The sequence below is a fragment of the Filicampus tigris genome, chromosome 22 (assembly GCF_054856515.1).
Source record: "Filicampus tigris isolate MCC_2025a chromosome 22, RoL_Ftig_1.0, whole genome shotgun sequence".
NCBI lineage: Eukaryota > Metazoa > Chordata > Actinopteri > Syngnathiformes > Syngnathidae > Filicampus > Filicampus tigris.
In genome coordinates, this window is record NC_141238.1 from 3,177,270 (window position 1) to 3,195,096 (window position 17,827).

Genomic DNA, 17,827 nt, shown 5'->3' on the forward strand with positions numbered 1-17,827 from the left:
AGAGACGCGGGCCCGGCTCCATTGACTGAAGGCACGATTGGGTAGTTTGATTTGAACAAAAATCCAGCACCTGTCAGAGTTTTAGTACAACTCTTTATGCGGTATTCTCAACATGTAACATAATTTGTGGCTTTAAGAATTAGTAATCCAGGTCGTTATCAGTGTTTTATATTCTTTTCTTTTTGCTGTCAAGTAACTATAACTCTCTGATTTGATCCGTTCCACCTGTTGACTTTCCTGTCAACCCTGCCTAATGGAAAGCGGTCCGAGCAGATATTCTATACATAATATCCATATTAAGGTCCAAGTACTAGTATGTTTTGGCATACTAGTGCAGGGGTGGCCAACCAGTAAGAGCCACAATATTTTCTGGGTTACTGCAAAGAGCCACTTCATACACATGGGCACCCATAAGCTGGCCCCATCCCGTCCCCTCACTCCCTATTTCTCTTTTGCTTGTTTTGACAAACTCCCCTTCTTTGTGGCTTTATAGCATGTGCAATGTTCCAAGCAAGTTGATACGAGTGCTTCATAATCTTTTCTGCCTGACCTTTCAAAGTGAGTAACTTGTGCTTGTGAAGTTGATGGTTGCATGGAGTGAACAGAAGTGCCGTTGAAGATTTGAAGCTTTTCTGGCATCACAGTGAACAGAATCATTTTGAGTTTGAATGAAAAAAAAAAATGTATTTTTAAAAAAAAATATTTATATAGAAAATAACAAGAATACTAATAAGCGTTTTTACTTCGAGGTGACTTGCCGTCATGGCAGATGTGCTCGGGACTTGATGGCTTAAGGAAGACTGCAAGGAGGGGAGAGGGAGGAGCCATTTTCGTACTTTGCTACAAGTTCTTTCTTGAATTCTAATGTGTTTCTCGACATCTTTATCGAATAGCTGGCACTCAGAACTTACTACCATATTGTGTAAAAAGGGTTCAACACACGGCGAAGTGTATTGCACAATGCAACTTAATAACAACACTACACTTCTGGGCAATTCTCAGGCAAGTTTAATCTTATTTATCAGTCACAACTATTTTGTGCTTATTTATTGAGTATAATTACTAGGGGTGTAACACTACGCTAAATCACATTTGATTCGGTATAATTTCGGTACAAAAATTATTATTAATTTTTTTAAAGATGACAAGTAAATGGTACATTTTTTAGAAAAAAATTAATAAAAGCAAACCGGATGATATTCTAAGAAGTTACACCAGAATAGAAAATACACATAACAATAAAGATCTCTTAATTTTGTAAATTATCAAGACACTGAAATCTTTAAACACTCAGCAGCAACAGCCTATGACTATGACACATCTAAGTCTTCAAGTTAAAGACAAGTTGTCATTACAGTGCATATATACACTTTTTGTGATGAAAAAATACATACAATAACAGTTACAATTATTGCTAACTGTATTAAAACTCTTTTCATAATGAAATACAGTAACTTTAAAGTCTTTATGAAATGATTTACACTTTTTAGGCATTTAAATCTTTGAATGTTCAACAGCATATTGTAACGAATTGGATTATCTGTGTTGAGGTCGGATTTGTGTTTTGCTGAGTTGGGATGTTTCAGAGGTTCGTGAATGCATCGTACGGCTAGTGAGAGGAGCAGCGGAGAACGAAGAAGAGAGCTGTTGTACTTTGTTTTTGGCTGAAAAGACTGCTTGCTTCCTCGTCTAAAAAACATTCAAAGTCGGATGATGTCGTTTTAAGTGTTATTATGTTAGACGTGCTACCTGCAGCATAGCCGCCGATTTCATGTAGCAATGTCGGCACACAACTTTGGGACTTATCCACGTACCTCTTCCCATCGGCGATTTTAACAATTGACATTTAACATTCAAATTACTAAATGCTTTGATTGAATACACATAAATTCCAGGAAATGAGCAAATGTACAAAGACTGGGGCAAAATTTAGACGAGAATATTAGGTGAAAAACAGTCGTATGAAAACTAACGCGCTTGTCAATTAGTACAGTTTTTCCTCTCTTGTAACATGTTGAAATTGACGCGCTAACCAGCCGACCACCGTGCCGCCTATTTTTAAAAGAACTGTGCTGGATGCTACACGATAGAACACTGTTTTCACAGCTTCAAAGTGAATCTTTTTGCTTCAGACTTTTGATTTATGCAAGCAAGTTCTTGCCATCGGAAAGCCGTTATTTACCACCTTTATTTACCCTTTAGGTAAGAGCTTTAATATTACCAACAATTTATTTGTGTTGTTATTGGGGAGAGCTTTCAGGAAATTAAATATTTACACGCCTTATTGGCTGTTTCCTTTAGCATCACAGCTGTGGATTACTTTGAAGGTCTCTCGTACACAAATCATGTAAACTTCAGAGTTTCCTGGGAATAAAGGCGATGATGCATAGTGCGTTTAGAATTTTGACTGAATTGGCCTCAAAAACAATTTATTCCCAGTAGAACCTCCAACTGCCTGCTCATTTTTAGACGTTTCTTGTAGGAAGTGATGGAAATAGAAATAATTTGTACCTTTTATTATGTTTTTTGTGACATGCAATATGGCTTCATTCAGTTAACCCATTAAGCCCAGGAGCGCATAACTGCGTTTCTACCCCTAGAGCCGGGAGCGCTGTTGCGTCTTTCAACCTTTCAAACTGGGGGCGCGGATACGTCACCGTCCTTTTTTAATCCAATTCTCCGTCTCTTAGCCAACTTAATGCATCAGAATATACACGTGACTGTGTCGCGAGACCGCGGAGGATGTCGTGGAATTTCTTCGAGCCGTAGGTAGCCTAATCGCCGGGAGCTCTGATTAAAGTAAGTAACGGCAGTGATATATATAGACAACGTGCACGACCAATGGAACCAGTCGAACGTGATATGATATGGTTTGTAGACAATTATGATATTGACGTCTTTATAACAGAATAGAGGATGGGAATTACCACTCAATTTTTTAAAATTGAAATAGTGCTTTTCATGTGCTGACACGTTATTTTTACATCTTCGATTGAAACAGTAAATGATAATCAATTCTGCCTGTGTAAAAGCCACATGTCTAAGCTCTTTAATTCTTTTGGAATTATGTCTCTGTCTGCTACAGGGGCTGAGATATGAATCATTTTGCAAGTGTTGAATTTCTGGGAGAACTTCTAACAACTAAGGCGACCTTAGATTTTGGGGAGCTGTTGAGAAAGGCGCTTTAGGCCTTAATGGGTTAACATCAAGTAGCAGTTGGGTCTGCTCTTTAGGGCCTCACCTGCCGCTTGAATAGGATCAAAAACTGGAGGTGTCAAATTAGCAAGGGCAACAAAAAACCTCCTGGGGCAGAATTTCAAGTGACCTCTATGTTTCAAGATGTGACAAAAGCACTAGGGGATCAGAAGGAGTTGTTGAACTTCACTCTGAGACATTGTTTTGGTTTGGAAGGCAGTTTTTTGGGGGAGTCGACCACACATCTAGACTGAATTCTGCTAACAGATGTTCCGATAAGGATCACATTGTACGTCCTGTCGTCTTATTGCGGATCTTAACGGCATCCCGGGTCTGACCTTGCCTTGCTCGAATATTAAGATATCGGTTGAAACGGTCAATCCGACCCAAGTATGACTTTTGGACCGAAAGATGTAGGATTAGACTCAAATGCAGATATCTTTTAGAATATACACTGAAAGGTGGATTCCTTTCAGACATGCAGCACTGTAAATCTTCATTTCTTTTTCATCAGTTGCTCTTTGCCCAAAAAAAGTCTACTTTAAGACACACACAGCTGTCACTCAAAACAATGACCTATAACATTCCAAATCCTATTTTATTAGCCTCTGTCATCGCATATTTCCACGCAAGACTCCTTACATAACGTCTCAGTGTAATGGGTGAAGGTATGCGGATGCCGGCTCCTGCCAAGGTACTGAATTCAGCACCTCCAAATAACAACCTGTAATTGGATCGTAAATTCATTCGACAATCAGGCCGACCGATTATTCAATGCTGTTATGTCATGAAAATAGATGCTAAATACTTCGTTAACATGGCAAGTGCTCGAGGGGTGATGCTAATTATTCTATTATAGAGTGCATACAGCGCAACGTTTTTAAGTGAATTTCCCGATTGGTGGCTCACTCCAAGGCCATTCAAACTGTGCCTGTGCTCAGTTGACACCTCAGCTTTTTGGTCAGAAAACCGTGTTTTTGGTGGAACCAATGTTCTACTGCTGATTAGTAGATAACAGAAAAGGCAAGATACCAAAGGTTTTTTTTTTATGTGGTGTGAATTGAGAGTCTACTCTTTCTTTTGGTAGTTAAGGTGCTTATATTGTCTCAGAATATAACGTGAAAATACATGTAAGGACCTCCTAGTCATCTGGCATGAGTTTACATTATTCAAGTGAAGCTCCTGTTAACTCTCAGGACATCACAAAGCTACAAACCTCCTCCTAAGGAAATGAAAGCCTCCCCCCGCCATCGCAATATGTCCGAGGCCAACCACTATAAATCCTACCTCTCGTAAAATATGGCTTTCACATTTTTTTGTGAGGGGGGGGGGGGTCTGCAACACAATCCTTGGAGCACAAAGGCTTGCTTGTATGCTGATAACCTGCAGGCGAGGTGAGCCTGGCTTTTTATTTTTGAACTTTAAATCAATCCTCGCCTGATTTCTATTGTGAACCTTAAAGGCCTTAGGGCACTACATGTGGACGTTGGCAGTTTCTGCTTTTTAGAGACCACATTTCACTTATATGCTATAAGGGAGTGAATGATGCTTGTTTTTTTCGTAAATTGATCAATTTTAAAGCATTGCATGCCTAATTGCACCATTAATTAAAATGTAATGATGTGGTATGATTTGGAACACAATCCTTCTCCCCACTTTTCTGAAGGAAATGTGAGTTCTTCTCAAAAACCTGAAAGTGTTGATCCTTCCTTAAATGGAAACTCCAATTATTGTTGTTCCATCCCTTCCTTTCTTCCGCCTTGTTGTTTTTCCAAAGTACTTGTAAGTTTAAGCATGACATTATGCAAATAGATAGATTGGAGGTGCGATTTGCATGAGGCTGCATGTGAGTATTCAACTTTTCTCACGTTCCTTTTTAAACAAACAGAAGTTTGTTTAAGTGCGGTCATATTAAAAGGGAAGCCAAAAATCAACAGCGTATGGCCTCCGAGCGCAGGCGTGGGACACGTGGATCACTTGAACGAACAGCTGCAGCCGTAAGCTAGCATCTGCAGAACTGAATAACTTGGAATTAGTATGAGGAAGGATGTGTTGTATAGCAGTTGACCTAACATCCCCTTTTCGAGCAAGTGTTTAGTGAGAATATTTGTTTGGATTGTGCAGCATAGTTTTGCCAAAAATGACAAAGACTTGTATTATGAATCCCTACAGGAAGGCCAGATCTGATTTTCAAACCCAGGACCATAGGCAAACCATGCGAACCACTCGATCACTGTGCTGTAATACACAAAATTATAACGACATAATGAAATATAATATTACAATAATATCAATAAATTAATACTAATTATTGATACATTACATTAATAAGTACCTAAATAGCACCTATAAACATTTAAGAGGCATAACCTGGTGAGCTCATTTGAACTTGGTTGTTAATCAAACCAGTAGTCCTACAAGGTGTGTCAAAACAGTCCCTCAGATGAATTAAACCCTCCGGCTTCTGCTACAAAGAAAAAATAAGAGAATGCCAGGAAAGGCCTATTAGAACATCTGAACTTCCTTTTTGCATCAATCATAGGCACTATAAATGTGGCAACTGTAGTCTCACTCCCATTTCACATGAGGGTGTTCACACTTGTGCAACCACATTATCCCTCATTGCTTATTTCACCTCTCGAAAAGATGTAAAATGTTTTTTTTCAATTGAGTTGTACAGTTTATGGATCACATTAATGTTGAAAAGGTTTTGAAATTGTCTAACATGGTATTTGACCAGGAGTGTGTAGGCCTTTTATATCCACTGTATGTGGCCCTAAGGGGGAAAAGTTTGGCCATCCCTGCTCTAAATACGCTTCAACATCCCTCCGGTGATTTGTTCATTTGTTTTTTAATGGACGATGATTCCCACAAAGAAGCATTTTATTGCTGTTTGAATTCTCTCCTCCTTCACTTGTCGTTGCCATTTCCCGAGGTAAAAGAGGGACTCTATGAGACACCACCGAGGATTTGGCAAGCGCATTAGCCTGTCAGTTGCTCCGGGTCACATGCTTGTGATGACTGAACATGCAGTCGTGTCGCCGCCGACTGTATTATCACAAACATCAAATTCAGACTAGAGTGGAAGTGAACTCGCCTGACCCGTTTTTGCTGTGTTAATCCTCACTTGTTATCTGTGCGGATTTGGTAAACTGATCGTGGAATTAGATTTTCAGGGAGTTTCCTGAAGCTTTGAGAACAGTGGAGTGTTTTAACACGAAATAAAAATGCTTATTTTTTTCTGAAAACGAATTATTGGTAGCCACTGTGACATGATGCATAGTTTCAGCATTAACTGTACCGATAAGAAAAAAATATATACTTGAATAATGATTCAATTAAAATGTATTGAATTTAAGTCAAATCAAATATCTCAATTATATGTAAATTAGTGTTTGAAAACAATAAAAGCTTAAAAGCAACCAATGTACTGTGCTCAACCAATGTACTGCACTGGATTAAAAAACAGGGTAACATTATGCACAGATTTTTTTTATTGGGAATTTTCGTTTTGTTTTACCCGATCTACACTTATGCCCGTTTTTTGTTTTTGTTTTATTTTTAAAAAAAAATGTTTTACCCTTTACTTGTTTTTTCGTGGCAGTTATAAGGAACCGTATATTGTTCAGCAGATCTGATTGGTTTATGACAGTTCCATAGCACTACTTCCTCTGAAGGCCTGGGCAGATTAGAGTAACATGGCAACACATAGAGGCTGAAATCAGATTGGATAAAACATTTGATAACCGCATATACTACTGGAAGCAGTGCAGCCAAGAGGAGTGCTATATATAGGAAATGAAGAAAGTACATACGATTTCATGGAACAAATGCTGTACTAGAATTTAGGTTGTTAACATACTGTGGAGCCGTGATTGTGTTATGTTTAGGCCCACCACTGTCTTAAAGTGATCCAGTAACACAAGGAGACATGTGAATGCTTTTGTGTGTGTGCGTGTTGATGTCAATTTGAGCAGCAAGCTGTTATATTGTCTCCGCTCGGCATGGGGCTCCTCTTTAACAAAAGATGAAAGTGCCCACCCGCTCCATTGACTTTTTGGGCTCCAGAAGCTTAGTCAGCATTAAATCATATGCACATTTCTCTGAATGAATATTGTAATGGAATACTTTACTATTACATTTCATTGGATTTTGGTGAATGTGCAATCTAAAACGTTTGCTTCGTGTTTTGAGTGCCCTTTGTCAGTTTGTTTGCCGTTAATTTAGTGTAAACACTGGTGAAATCCATTACAAGGAAGAAAGTGTACAGTACTAGCTGCCATCTCCATGGCAACGCCAGCTAATGTTGAGTTGCCCTGACTGTTTGAATCAATTGGACTATTTCCCAAGAAGAGGTTTACTGGATCTCCATGGAGGTCCCTGGGTGTCCTTCGTGTCTATAAAGTATTTTGTTCAAATAAGCTCATGCAGCATCTGTGCTCAGATGCTTGTCTTCAACTTTGACCTGTTTGGATGTTGGACATCAGTAAAAATATCCTAAATGTCATTCTTTCACCCTGAAATTTGATGACTCTTCCTAAAATGAACCAAATTACACAAAAATGGCAATATTCAACATTTCAGTCCTTGTAAAGGTGCTACAAAGTTTGTGTTCCAGGTCAAATTTGACTATGAAAATAGACTTTAGATTTACCAGTATATTAAAATCAAAGCAAATGGTGGAATTTTGTTTTTTTTTATTGTAATTGTGATGTGCATGTCAGGCTTGTTGTTGGCAATGTCCTTATGTAGTGAAAAGAAAATATGTGTCAATTACTTCATCAAAAGAAGTGCAAATTCAAACTACAAAAAATAGTAAACAGATGGGGTAATATATATGCCAGGCCAGCACTTGGCGACATTCACCTTCCCTCTAGACTTGTTGCCTATATAATTAACATATTGGGGTCTTTCTTTACACTGATGTCAGCTTGTTTTTTTTGCCCATATCGCCCACCCCTACACCCACATGTGTGGACTGACCAATAATATAGTTTTTTGAAAAAATATGATACTCACCAAAATGTGACTTACGAGGTTTTGGCCCGACGCCAGCGATATGTAGATAGGAATAGCAAACTGTACATCGAGATACTATGGATAAAGAATTGAATGAGAATAGAAAAAATAAAATCTACATAATATCATTTGTATGCTTTTAAGTCAGATTAATAATGACATAATGACACAAAAGGTTCAGATGCAAATCTTACACAGATCTTTATTGTTCTTATACTTAGGCAAAGTTAATGGCAATTACACTTTTTCCCTCCTTTTCATTTTCCAATTTCAACATGCACATACAGAAACCTTCTTTCTACATACTCATTCCAACTATGACCGTCCAACATTTTCTTAATCAGCTTTCTTTCAATTTCCAAACAGTCAGTTCTCTTCAGCAACAACCTCTTCTTCATCCTTCTTTTATCACGTTCGGTAATTCCGTTCCTCCGGTGCAAAGCAGTGTCCACAACTTTGACTCCATGAAAGATGCTACACCGAAAAGTCTCCTTCAAAACCAATTGTGGCTCAGTTCGAAAATCGGTTTCAGAACATCCTTAACTTGTGATTTCAGATTTAAATAACGCCTGATGCCGATGCCCCCCAAAAAAAAAGAACGAAAAAAAACCGGCAAGCGCGTCCTGGCATTTCTTTGGTTCAAGGAATGTATAAAAATAAGACGCTATGTCAATCGTAACTTACAGTATGTGGGTACATCTTAATTTATCTTCCTGTCTTACCTAAAACGCATGCGCCACCTAAAAGCTAAAACAGTGCTTCTTTTAATATAGCTAAAAAAAGAAATACCACATAAGAATATAAAAATGTAAAACTACACCCCTCTTCTTATGCAGGAAAAAAATGCTTAAATATCAAATTAATGGTAAACATTCTTCCCTTTATTTTTGTCTTTGGCAGGGTATCTCAAACTTCGGGTTAGGACCCAAAATGGGACCATTTTATGGCAGAACAATAATTTTATGTCTATGTTTATGTTATGTGAAATATAGTGTTTGGGAAACCCTGGTCTTTAGGATGGACTTTACAAAAAAGGAGGGGTGAGGTAAACAGCTGCCAAAGTGGACAGTAACACAGAACACTGTTGTAAGGGTACGCACACACACTGACACACATAAATACAAGTCCCACATTTTCCTGTGTTTATGTACAAAAAAAAAAAAAAATGGGGTCTATTTCCTCCTTCCACTTTACACCATGGTCTCTTTTCTTTTCCCTAATGAATAAAGGGACTTCTTGTCCTTTTTGGTCTTGTGAGACGCAGGCGGGGGAACGGGCGACGATGATGTGGAGGAGGAAGGAGAGTCTGAGGGGGATGGGGTGGCGGTGCCACACGGCGAGCTGGGTGCGGACTGGGTGGTCCGCTGCGGGTAGTTCTCGTCCGTCTCCTCCATGTGGACGATGGCGGAGACAGAGGATGGGCGCCTCTTGGATCGGACGTCCATTGTCGTTGTTGGCGGCGAGGCAGGCTCACCGTGCGGCCGGTGGACAGAGATGGCGCTGCGCAGGCAGTTGAGCCACTGCTGCTTGTGGAAGACATCGTTGACCTGGAGCGTGTGCGACTGCGCATGGCCAGGGTCTTGGGCGCGCACGCGGAATATGTTCTTGGCTGGAATGGAAAGAAGAGAAAAAAAAAAAAGTTCATGACTGATCCAGATTCCACAATTGGATGCCAGGATCTCTCTGGCAACACAAGCCTCACCTTTGTCGGCGTTGCTGAAGGCACCTCTGAACGAACCGCCCATCCTGACGTCGCCGTCCTGCAGGTCGTCCAACACCAGGTCCTGCACGGGAATGGGCTGCCGGTACACTTGGAAACATTGTCGCTCGTTTCGGATGACCGAGCGGGTCAGGACGAGCAGCTCGGTGAACAGGAACACGTGCAGCTTCTGCCAGGGAGACAATGAAAAATTGAGGCTTGAGACTTCGTGGGACTTTGTGTCCATAAACAGTTACTGCCTGTTTGCTTTAACCCTTTATTAGGCACTAATGGAGAGTATTAGACTTATTTTAACCTCTACCGAAAAAGAAAACTCAAGGCGAGAGGTTGTTTTTCATTTGTTGGTTAGTGAAGATGTATGTGTGTGTTTTCTAGCATATTCCAAAAACATGCAATTGAAGACTGTTTGTCTTGTTTTTGTTTTTTGTTCTGGTCACACCTGACTTAAGTGGAGGTGCAGCATCTTGAGAAAACTTAAAGAAAAGAGACTTAAGAATTTAGGTCCGCTTGCATCGGGAGCAGATAGGACAGGTGGAGCAGCATTGTGAAAAAAGCTTGCTTGTGTGTGGTTTTACTGGAATTTCATAACCCGTCAGACAGAATGCTCAGTTTCCTTGCTTGAGTGGAGTCCTGGCTAAGGTGTGGATAAGATAGGTCAGGTTGTGTACTTTTCTCACCGTGCCGCTCTTGTTGCGAAGCTCGCCGTGACACAGCAGGCTTTTGCACTGTTCGAGACGGGGATCTCTCTGCCGGTCATCCAAATATTCCAGCTTGTCGATGTAGTACAAGCACTCAGATTCGCCCTTTTTCATGTTGATATCGGACAGCACCCCTTGGATAATGGTGATCTGAAGACAAGCTATGACTTAGTCTCAAGTTCTGTAAGATACTGGGTCACTCAAAAAACATTTTAGAGTTCGTCCTTACCGCTTGTTCCAAGCTAGTTGCATCCGGATGTTCGGGCGGAGTGTGTCTTAGGATCTCTCTGAGCAGCAGCGGGTACTTGACTAAGCGGGAGCGTGGGATGTCCAGGAAGCTCCAGAGATCCAGTTTCCGGCTGAAGGGCGACTCCAGGCAGCGCTGCAGGAAGTCCTGCACCCGCCGGTCCTGTTTCTTCTGGTCCAGCAGGGCCTTTGCGGCCAGCTGGTTGCTACAGTACTCCTTGTAAGCATCCAACCTGGGTAGCTACACAAAGAAGGCTCTTTAACTTCCTCTCCCTTAAAGCATTTTGATGTAGATAGTTAATTTCAAATTAAGCTTACCCAATTTACAACAATCTGCCCGATCTGGCCCACGGTTCCGTTGGAGCCTGTCGCTTTGGAGAGCTGGGCCAGCAAGTCCTCGTGCAGTGGGATGTAGGCGTCCAGGTTGCCAAAAATGTGCGAGAGCTCCTCTTCAGACATTATGGAGAGCTTCAACATTGGGTCGTGATATGCCTGTATAGATGGAGGAAATGGTTAAATAAATCCCCAGTAAACCAGGATGGGAGGATGTCAAAAATAGCTCTTAAAGACAAGAGTAGACACAGAAAAGATGGAGTGAAGGAGAAATTCCTGGCTTTTTATAGTCGCTGGCTTGATTGTATGGAGGGCCTGCCAGGTTTTGATTTAATCTGTTTGCTTTTAGAGTACAAACCTTGCGTGCAAGTTGGAGGTCCTCAATCAGGTCCTGTTCTCCACGAGACAGCTCAAATATGGCCTGAGGAAGAGGAGGAAGGGGGTAGGGGAAGGCAGAAAAAGATACACATGAATCAGGGTGCTTTTTAGATTGGGAGAACTGAATACTACGCCTTCGATTAAAGGCCAGACTTGTGCCGGGTGCCAAGCAATAGAAGTCAAAGTCTTTCTGGCTGCCATCTGCATTTTAAAAGTGCACAAAGTTTATAGCTCCTGACAGCTGGGAAAGAAGTCAGACATAAGTAGGGAGGTAGCCTGCCTTGTTGGCTTGTTAGTTCTATGTGAACTCAAACAGACTGGGAAACGGGTCCTGTAAAGGGCTTTTATTCCCATTTAGACTATTTGACACAAATACTGCAGGGATATGTGAAAGTAGTCTGGACGTACAGTGCTGTCTGGATCTCTGAACCACACAGGCTTCATTCTTTTAGTCTGATGGGATTCTCACCTCCTGCCGCTTGATCTCTTTGGTGGTTAAGGTTTCCTTCTGGTGAACGTCGAGCGTCTCCGACCACAGTGTGCTGTTTCTCCTTTTAGGCGGCGTGGGGGCCGCAGCCTTGCTGCAAGGCTTCTGGGGCACGACCGGCGACTTGCCATCGCTCCGGAAGGAGGCCTGCAGACAGAAAAAGGCCCACAAGTCAAACACGCTGTGGTGTTGTCTAAATGACGTGCGGAAAAAAGTGCTACAAGGTCCTCACCTGGATGGTTTGGCCGAAGCGCCGGACGGCCCCATTCTTCACCGGAGAGATGAGGTTGGCTAACGACGTCACCCTGCCGAGAGGACGGACACGCTTGTTGCTGGGTTCCTGGATTAGAAAGACAATATAAGGAGGGAAAGTTAGCTGAGCAGGTAACAGAACCAATTGATTGGTAATGCCAACTGCGTGACCTCAAGCTCCTTGTGATCAAACCCATCAAGTCGGGTCATAAATCCTCTTTATTGACTCCACTTCCGGACTTTGGAGCCAGGAAATAGGAGGGGTTGGTAGATCATGCTTTAGGCAGACAGATTGGCGGAGCTCACAGGGCAGACAGAAATATTGCCCCCGTTTGGTTGGACAATATAGAGGCCAAAGCGTCTCCACCAGCTGTTGGCTCCATCATGTGAGAGTCAGGCAGCCAGCCCACCCTGTACAAGGACCCCCTCTGAGTGCTGGTCAGGTCGGAAAGGGGGTCTGGAGGAATGCCAAGAATGCACAAGACTTCGTGCTCAGCTGTTCGCCATCCTTTCCCCCCTGTGCACGCTCCGCGACTATCTGCCTGACAACAAGTCCTCTTGAAAGTGTATCTGTGGGGGATAAATGCTTCCTGGTGGTTCGCTGCCGTTTAACTTCCTTTTACAGACAGACAAAGCAGTGTGTCAGGTGGGGTGGCTTTAACGTGAAACAGACCGCGGCAGCAAGTCTGGGAAAAAGGGGTCGTCGTCATAAACCTGCAGTGAATCTGTCCCCAGCTCGAGTGTTTACATTGACTGGCGTCGCACTGTGGGGGATAGTGTGTGCAGTTGTGTTTGCCGTTTTTCTGCAGGTTGACACAAGTTTTTAATAGGTCTAGCGTGAGAGTAGATCTACACCTGGGCCAGGTAACCAACCCCCCACCCTTGAGAGTTTGAAGGAAGCTGGTTGGCCTCAGGCTGACATCAACACAGAGCAGTAATCAAGAAGCTGAAGTAATGCTTTCAGACCACAGAAGTTCTTCAAAATCATCACAGGATCAGAATCACGGCATTCAATTAGTTCATGCCATCTCACGTTTTAAGTTTCTAATTGAGTTGCTTGTGTTTTCTCCTGACTCAGCGCAGAAGGAATTTTTGTCTTGGATCAGCGAAATCTGGGAAACCACTGAGGCACAGCTGTGGAACTGATCCACTCGCTCTTTGAGCTATTATGACCGTGTTTAACTGGTGTCTCAAGACAAACCACAGCTTTATTAATCCCTCTAGTGGCACATGGTTGCCACATGGCGGATACTTTGACTGTGGCAGTCCTTGGGAGCAACTCATTTGTGACTTGTTATTATCTGTGCAGGCATTGAGAACAAAACTAAACACTAAAGGTGAGGGGATGGTGTTTTTTTTCCCCCGAAAACATTTCCTTTCCTGTCCTCTAGGGGACTAGTCCATGACAAAAAAAGCCAATGATCTTGGCTTCTGTGTGTCAGGGAGTTGTTTTTTCTTGCAGAAACAGACCAGGTTGCTGAAGTCTATCACTATTGTCAATTGAAGAAATGAATAGTGTTGCACATCCCCATCCAAACCCTTTATTACAACCACCCTTCTAGGAGGCGTTTAGGTTACTTTGATCTATACTTAAATGTGCGGTGTGCCGAAAATTCCAGATGTGCTGAGAACCACAACCAGACCTCAAATGATAGAGCCAAGGTCATCAATAAGTCACTGGTGAAAGTCTGGGAACTTGCTTGTGGAGAAGTGTCTCCAGACTTCACAGAACCTCAGCACTTTTACTGTCAGTGAAGCCACATGTTGGTGAAATCCCTTCCCGAAGAGAACTAAAGGCACAATATACATCTCTGCAGTAGCAGTGACTGGATCTTAAAGTGGTAAATACTTGTTTATCTCTAAACTTGGACCACACCATGAAAACTTACCTCCTGCTATTGCATTGTTTATGGTACTTTGATTGTGCTGAATACACTGATTGCTCCATATCCTACCGAGCCCCCGCTGGGATGAATATTTATGCAAACTCAGCTAATACACAAAACTGTGTGTGGTAGCAGATAGTGGGGGTCTTAGATTATAGTTTAGGTTTTAACAGTCCTGAGCCTAATGAGAGAAAACACTATGAAAGCAATAACTGTCTCACCTCTAACTCCTTGTGGGCTTGGTTCTGATTGTCTATCACTTGCAGAGTCCGTTTGATAGGCACCAAGCTTCCCAGTTCATCGTAAGCCACCATAGCTTTCAGTAAAAACGTGATATCCGTTTTTTTTTTAATCCTCGTTTTGAATCGGTCTCCAAGTAATCCACAGAGAAAAAAAGATACGTTCAAAGTAATAAATAAATAAAATACCTCTGATTTACATTAGCTCTTCTCCTCTAGTGGGACAGAGCTTTTAGTGAAGCTCCACCTCCCACGCTTGCTAAACTTTGGTCTGCCACAGACAGAGGGTGGGAGGCCTTTATAGCTTACTAGGAGACATGGGAGGAGAGTAGAGCCCTTGTAGGGGAAAATGAGGCGGGCTCAAAATTTGTTGGGAAGTGAGAGGACACTGCCAGCATTCTTTTTTATTCCAACCCTATGTTGCTCCATACACTCAGGAACTAAAACAGTAGCGAGGAAAGGCAACATCCCAAGTAAAGTTTACACCTAAACAGAGTTTCGATGCGGGTTTTGATTGAACCTTGTGTTGTACAAGGTTCAATCAAAACCCGTATCGAAACTCTGTGATCTAGCCACCTGAGCTAATCACCTGGTGGTAAGGTAAAAAAAAAAACTGAAATGGTGATTTATTGACTAGATTTGAAAAGTTTAAGGCGGTACTTAAATTTTGGGTTTCACCAGCTTTGCTGCTTCAACAAAACAGTAAATGAAAACTGCCAGACAAAAAAAATCTTACATTTCTGCAAAAATTCACTATTCCCTTCACAACTTTCAACTGCAGTTCACTCACATGAGCTTTTTTTTCTAATTATAATTTTGGAAAAAATAAGAAATGAATGGCATAACAACAAATGATGTGATTTTTATAATAACACATTAAGTGAATGAGTACAAAAATGAAAAAAATAGGTCAGTTTATAAGAAAATTGCTATTTACATGTAATTCGTTTGGTCTCTTTCTCATCTTTGTTAATCGTTTTTAAATAGAGTTTACGATATTGGTTTAAAGGGGAAGTCAACCCCAAAATGTTCTTTACAATATGTTCTATGCAGCCCCACTAGTCTAAACACGGCGTTCTGATTATTATTGCGTTTGTGGAATGTGAGTTAAGCAGCAAAATGTAACCGTTTTTGTCCATCTCAGGGGGCAGCAAGAGGCCGAATGACCGCCCCTTGAGATGGACAAAAAAGGGAGGATTTTACTGCTTAACTCATATACCACAAACGCAGTATTAATCAGAATGCCATCTTCAGACCAGTGGGGCTGCATTGAACATATTCTTGTAAAGAACGTTTTTGGGTTGACGGCCCATTTAAACCGAAATGTGACATTTACTCATTATTTCTGCTTATAATTTCTATTTAATTATGTGATAAGCGAGTAATTTTTATTTATTTAACCTTTATTTAGCCTGGTAGGTCAGTTGAGAACCATTTATCATTTACAATGACGGCCTGGTAAAGCGACAGTATAAGAGGAGGTTAAAATGAATTATTAGATTAGATGTTCTTCTGACAAACTGCATTATGCTACTTGTCATCATGACTATCATAATGACGTGGAAGTCAAGTAGAAATGGCCTGTAGCTACTACAGCTAATGTCAATTTCTGTAGAATCTGCTCAAAACCAAGCGATTAATTAATGAGTTCATCATTCTGTGTTTGAGAATCAATCAAAGTAGTCTCTGTTTGGACCCTTTTTCTTCAACAGTTCTCTTTATCAGTCTCATCAGGCCAACTGGGGGAGGTCCCATTTCAATATGAATAGCAGGGGGCACTGGGACACATGTTTGAACTGAAACCTGTATATTGAAGATCAGTAAAGGGGGTTGGGTGTGACTACCACCCATTTGACTTGTCTATTTCTTTGTCAGTTTCAGTTAAGTCAAAGGAAAATCTAACCTGGGGCCTTTTTTCACTCAAGTGCACATGGGGGAGTGATCTGAACACAGACTGGCAACCGCACCTGAACACGCAGAATGTGTTTTGGGCGTGATCCGCCGTCTTAAATGGGGGTGCCACCAAAACAGCCAAGTGTAAATGCGCGTTCCGAGGGCAAATGGATGAGAGCGTCATGTTGTGGACTCTGTCCTCCTGGGGCAACACCGAGGTGTGAAGCCCAATGCAGACTTCGCGCTGCTGCTGCCGTGTGGAGGTGATAAAACACAGATGCTGAATGAGCCGCATTAGTGGTTGACACCTTCGTTAGGGGTTGTTGACGCGGTGATAGCGAAGCACACCCACAGGCGGATGTTTCCAGACATTAGAAAATAACACATTTCCTCATTGGAAATAATGGTCAAGGTGTTAATACTGTGGCCATCATCAACATTTGGTGAACCCAACAGCAAATTTTACATTTACACTTGGACGTTCTTAACTGTTAACTGGTGTTAATAGCGAACCAGCGGCACAACGTCATTTTTAACATAATAAATTGTCACACAATTGTAAAAAGAAGGTAACCACTGTTAACAGTAAAACGTATGAACAATAACACTCGTAAATGACGATTGGCTGCAGCATAATGTGAAGGTGAGACGATTTTAGCATGCTTGTCACAAAGCCATCAAAACAAATGAACTCTTAATGAAAAAATGAAGAAACAATAAGCCATATTTCATTCTTATGACGGAGGCATAATGCAAATGTAAGTAATCATTGACATTCTTGAATGATCATTGACAAGTTAACTGTTAATAGGGAAAAAAAAGAAAAGGGCGCCTTTCATATTAATGATGAATGACAGCATGTAATGTGCCTTAAACCTTAACTTGGAAAGTATGGTGACCAAGTTTTGAATGAAATAATAGCAAGTCTGTTTAATGACGTTTAGTGTTGTGAAAAAGCCAGAGAAAAACAAAAAGCGCTAAACTGAGATCTCGTGTAAATTCTCGCGTGACAATTTGCATGAATGTGGTTCAAAACTGCTAGCTTTTGTGCATCTAAAAGGCATTTTCCAAATTGCACTAAAACAACAAACGTAAACTTTGCAGGGAGATCCAACAACACCGATCTATGACAACGCCACTCTGGACACCTTACCCAAATAAATCTGGCGCAATGTGGGCCCATGGGGCCATTTGAGCGTGACATTATCACTAGCACGGCATATAGCACCGGCGTGTGAGCATTTTTACTGTCATGCCGTCAGTGTGGTCGCGTAGCTACCTCAGCTTAAGCTCATTTTTACATGAAACACCTTTGCGGTTACACATTTAAATGGCGCCATTATTTCAGGAATTATTATAAGTAGTCACAAAACATAAAACCTCTTGTTAGTTTGGCACACATGGCTCTGAATGTTTTCGGTCACTGTACTTGGAGGAATTGCCTAGTCTCAGTTTTGTGTTTTTAGTGGCTAAGTCAATAG

The 17,827-nt window shown here is 41.5% G+C and overlaps 2 protein-coding genes across 7 annotated transcripts in view; one reads left to right on the forward strand and one right to left on the reverse strand.

Annotated features, from left to right (window-relative positions):
• mkln1 (muskelin 1, intracellular mediator containing kelch motifs) overlaps positions 1 to 17,827 on the forward strand; it is a 144,319-nt gene that overhangs the window by 43,339 nt on the left and 83,153 nt on the right. The gene's annotated exons all lie outside the window — the stretch shown is intronic.
• net1 (neuroepithelial cell transforming 1) lies at positions 8,391 to 14,715 on the reverse strand. Its single transcript, XM_086022733.1, has 9 exons — positions 14,436 to 14,715; positions 12,309 to 12,416; positions 12,059 to 12,223; positions 11,570 to 11,632; positions 11,197 to 11,370; positions 10,862 to 11,119; positions 10,612 to 10,782; positions 9,917 to 10,103; positions 8,391 to 9,823 (listed from the first exon to the last, which is right to left on the reverse strand). The coding sequence occupies exons 1-9, from the start codon at positions 14,526 to 14,528 to the stop codon at positions 9,405 to 9,407; spliced, it is 1,638 nt and encodes a 545-aa protein (XP_085878859.1). The 5' UTR covers positions 14,529 to 14,715; the 3' UTR covers positions 8,391 to 9,404.

Bases quoted from the DNA above. Each gene is read 5' to 3' on its own strand.
- net1 (XM_086022733.1), bottom strand. From the start codon at position 14,528: ATGGTGGCTTACGATGAACTGGGAAGCTTGGTGCCTATCAAACGGACT. The intron at 11,371-11,569 runs GTTTGTACTCTA...CCATCTATACAG, and splicing joins ACCTCCAACTTGCACGCAAG to GCATATCACGACCCAATGTT. The intron at 9,824-9,916 runs GTGAGGCTTGTG...TTTCCATTCCAG, and splicing joins CTTCAGCAACGCCGACAAAG to CCAAGAACATATTCCGCGTG.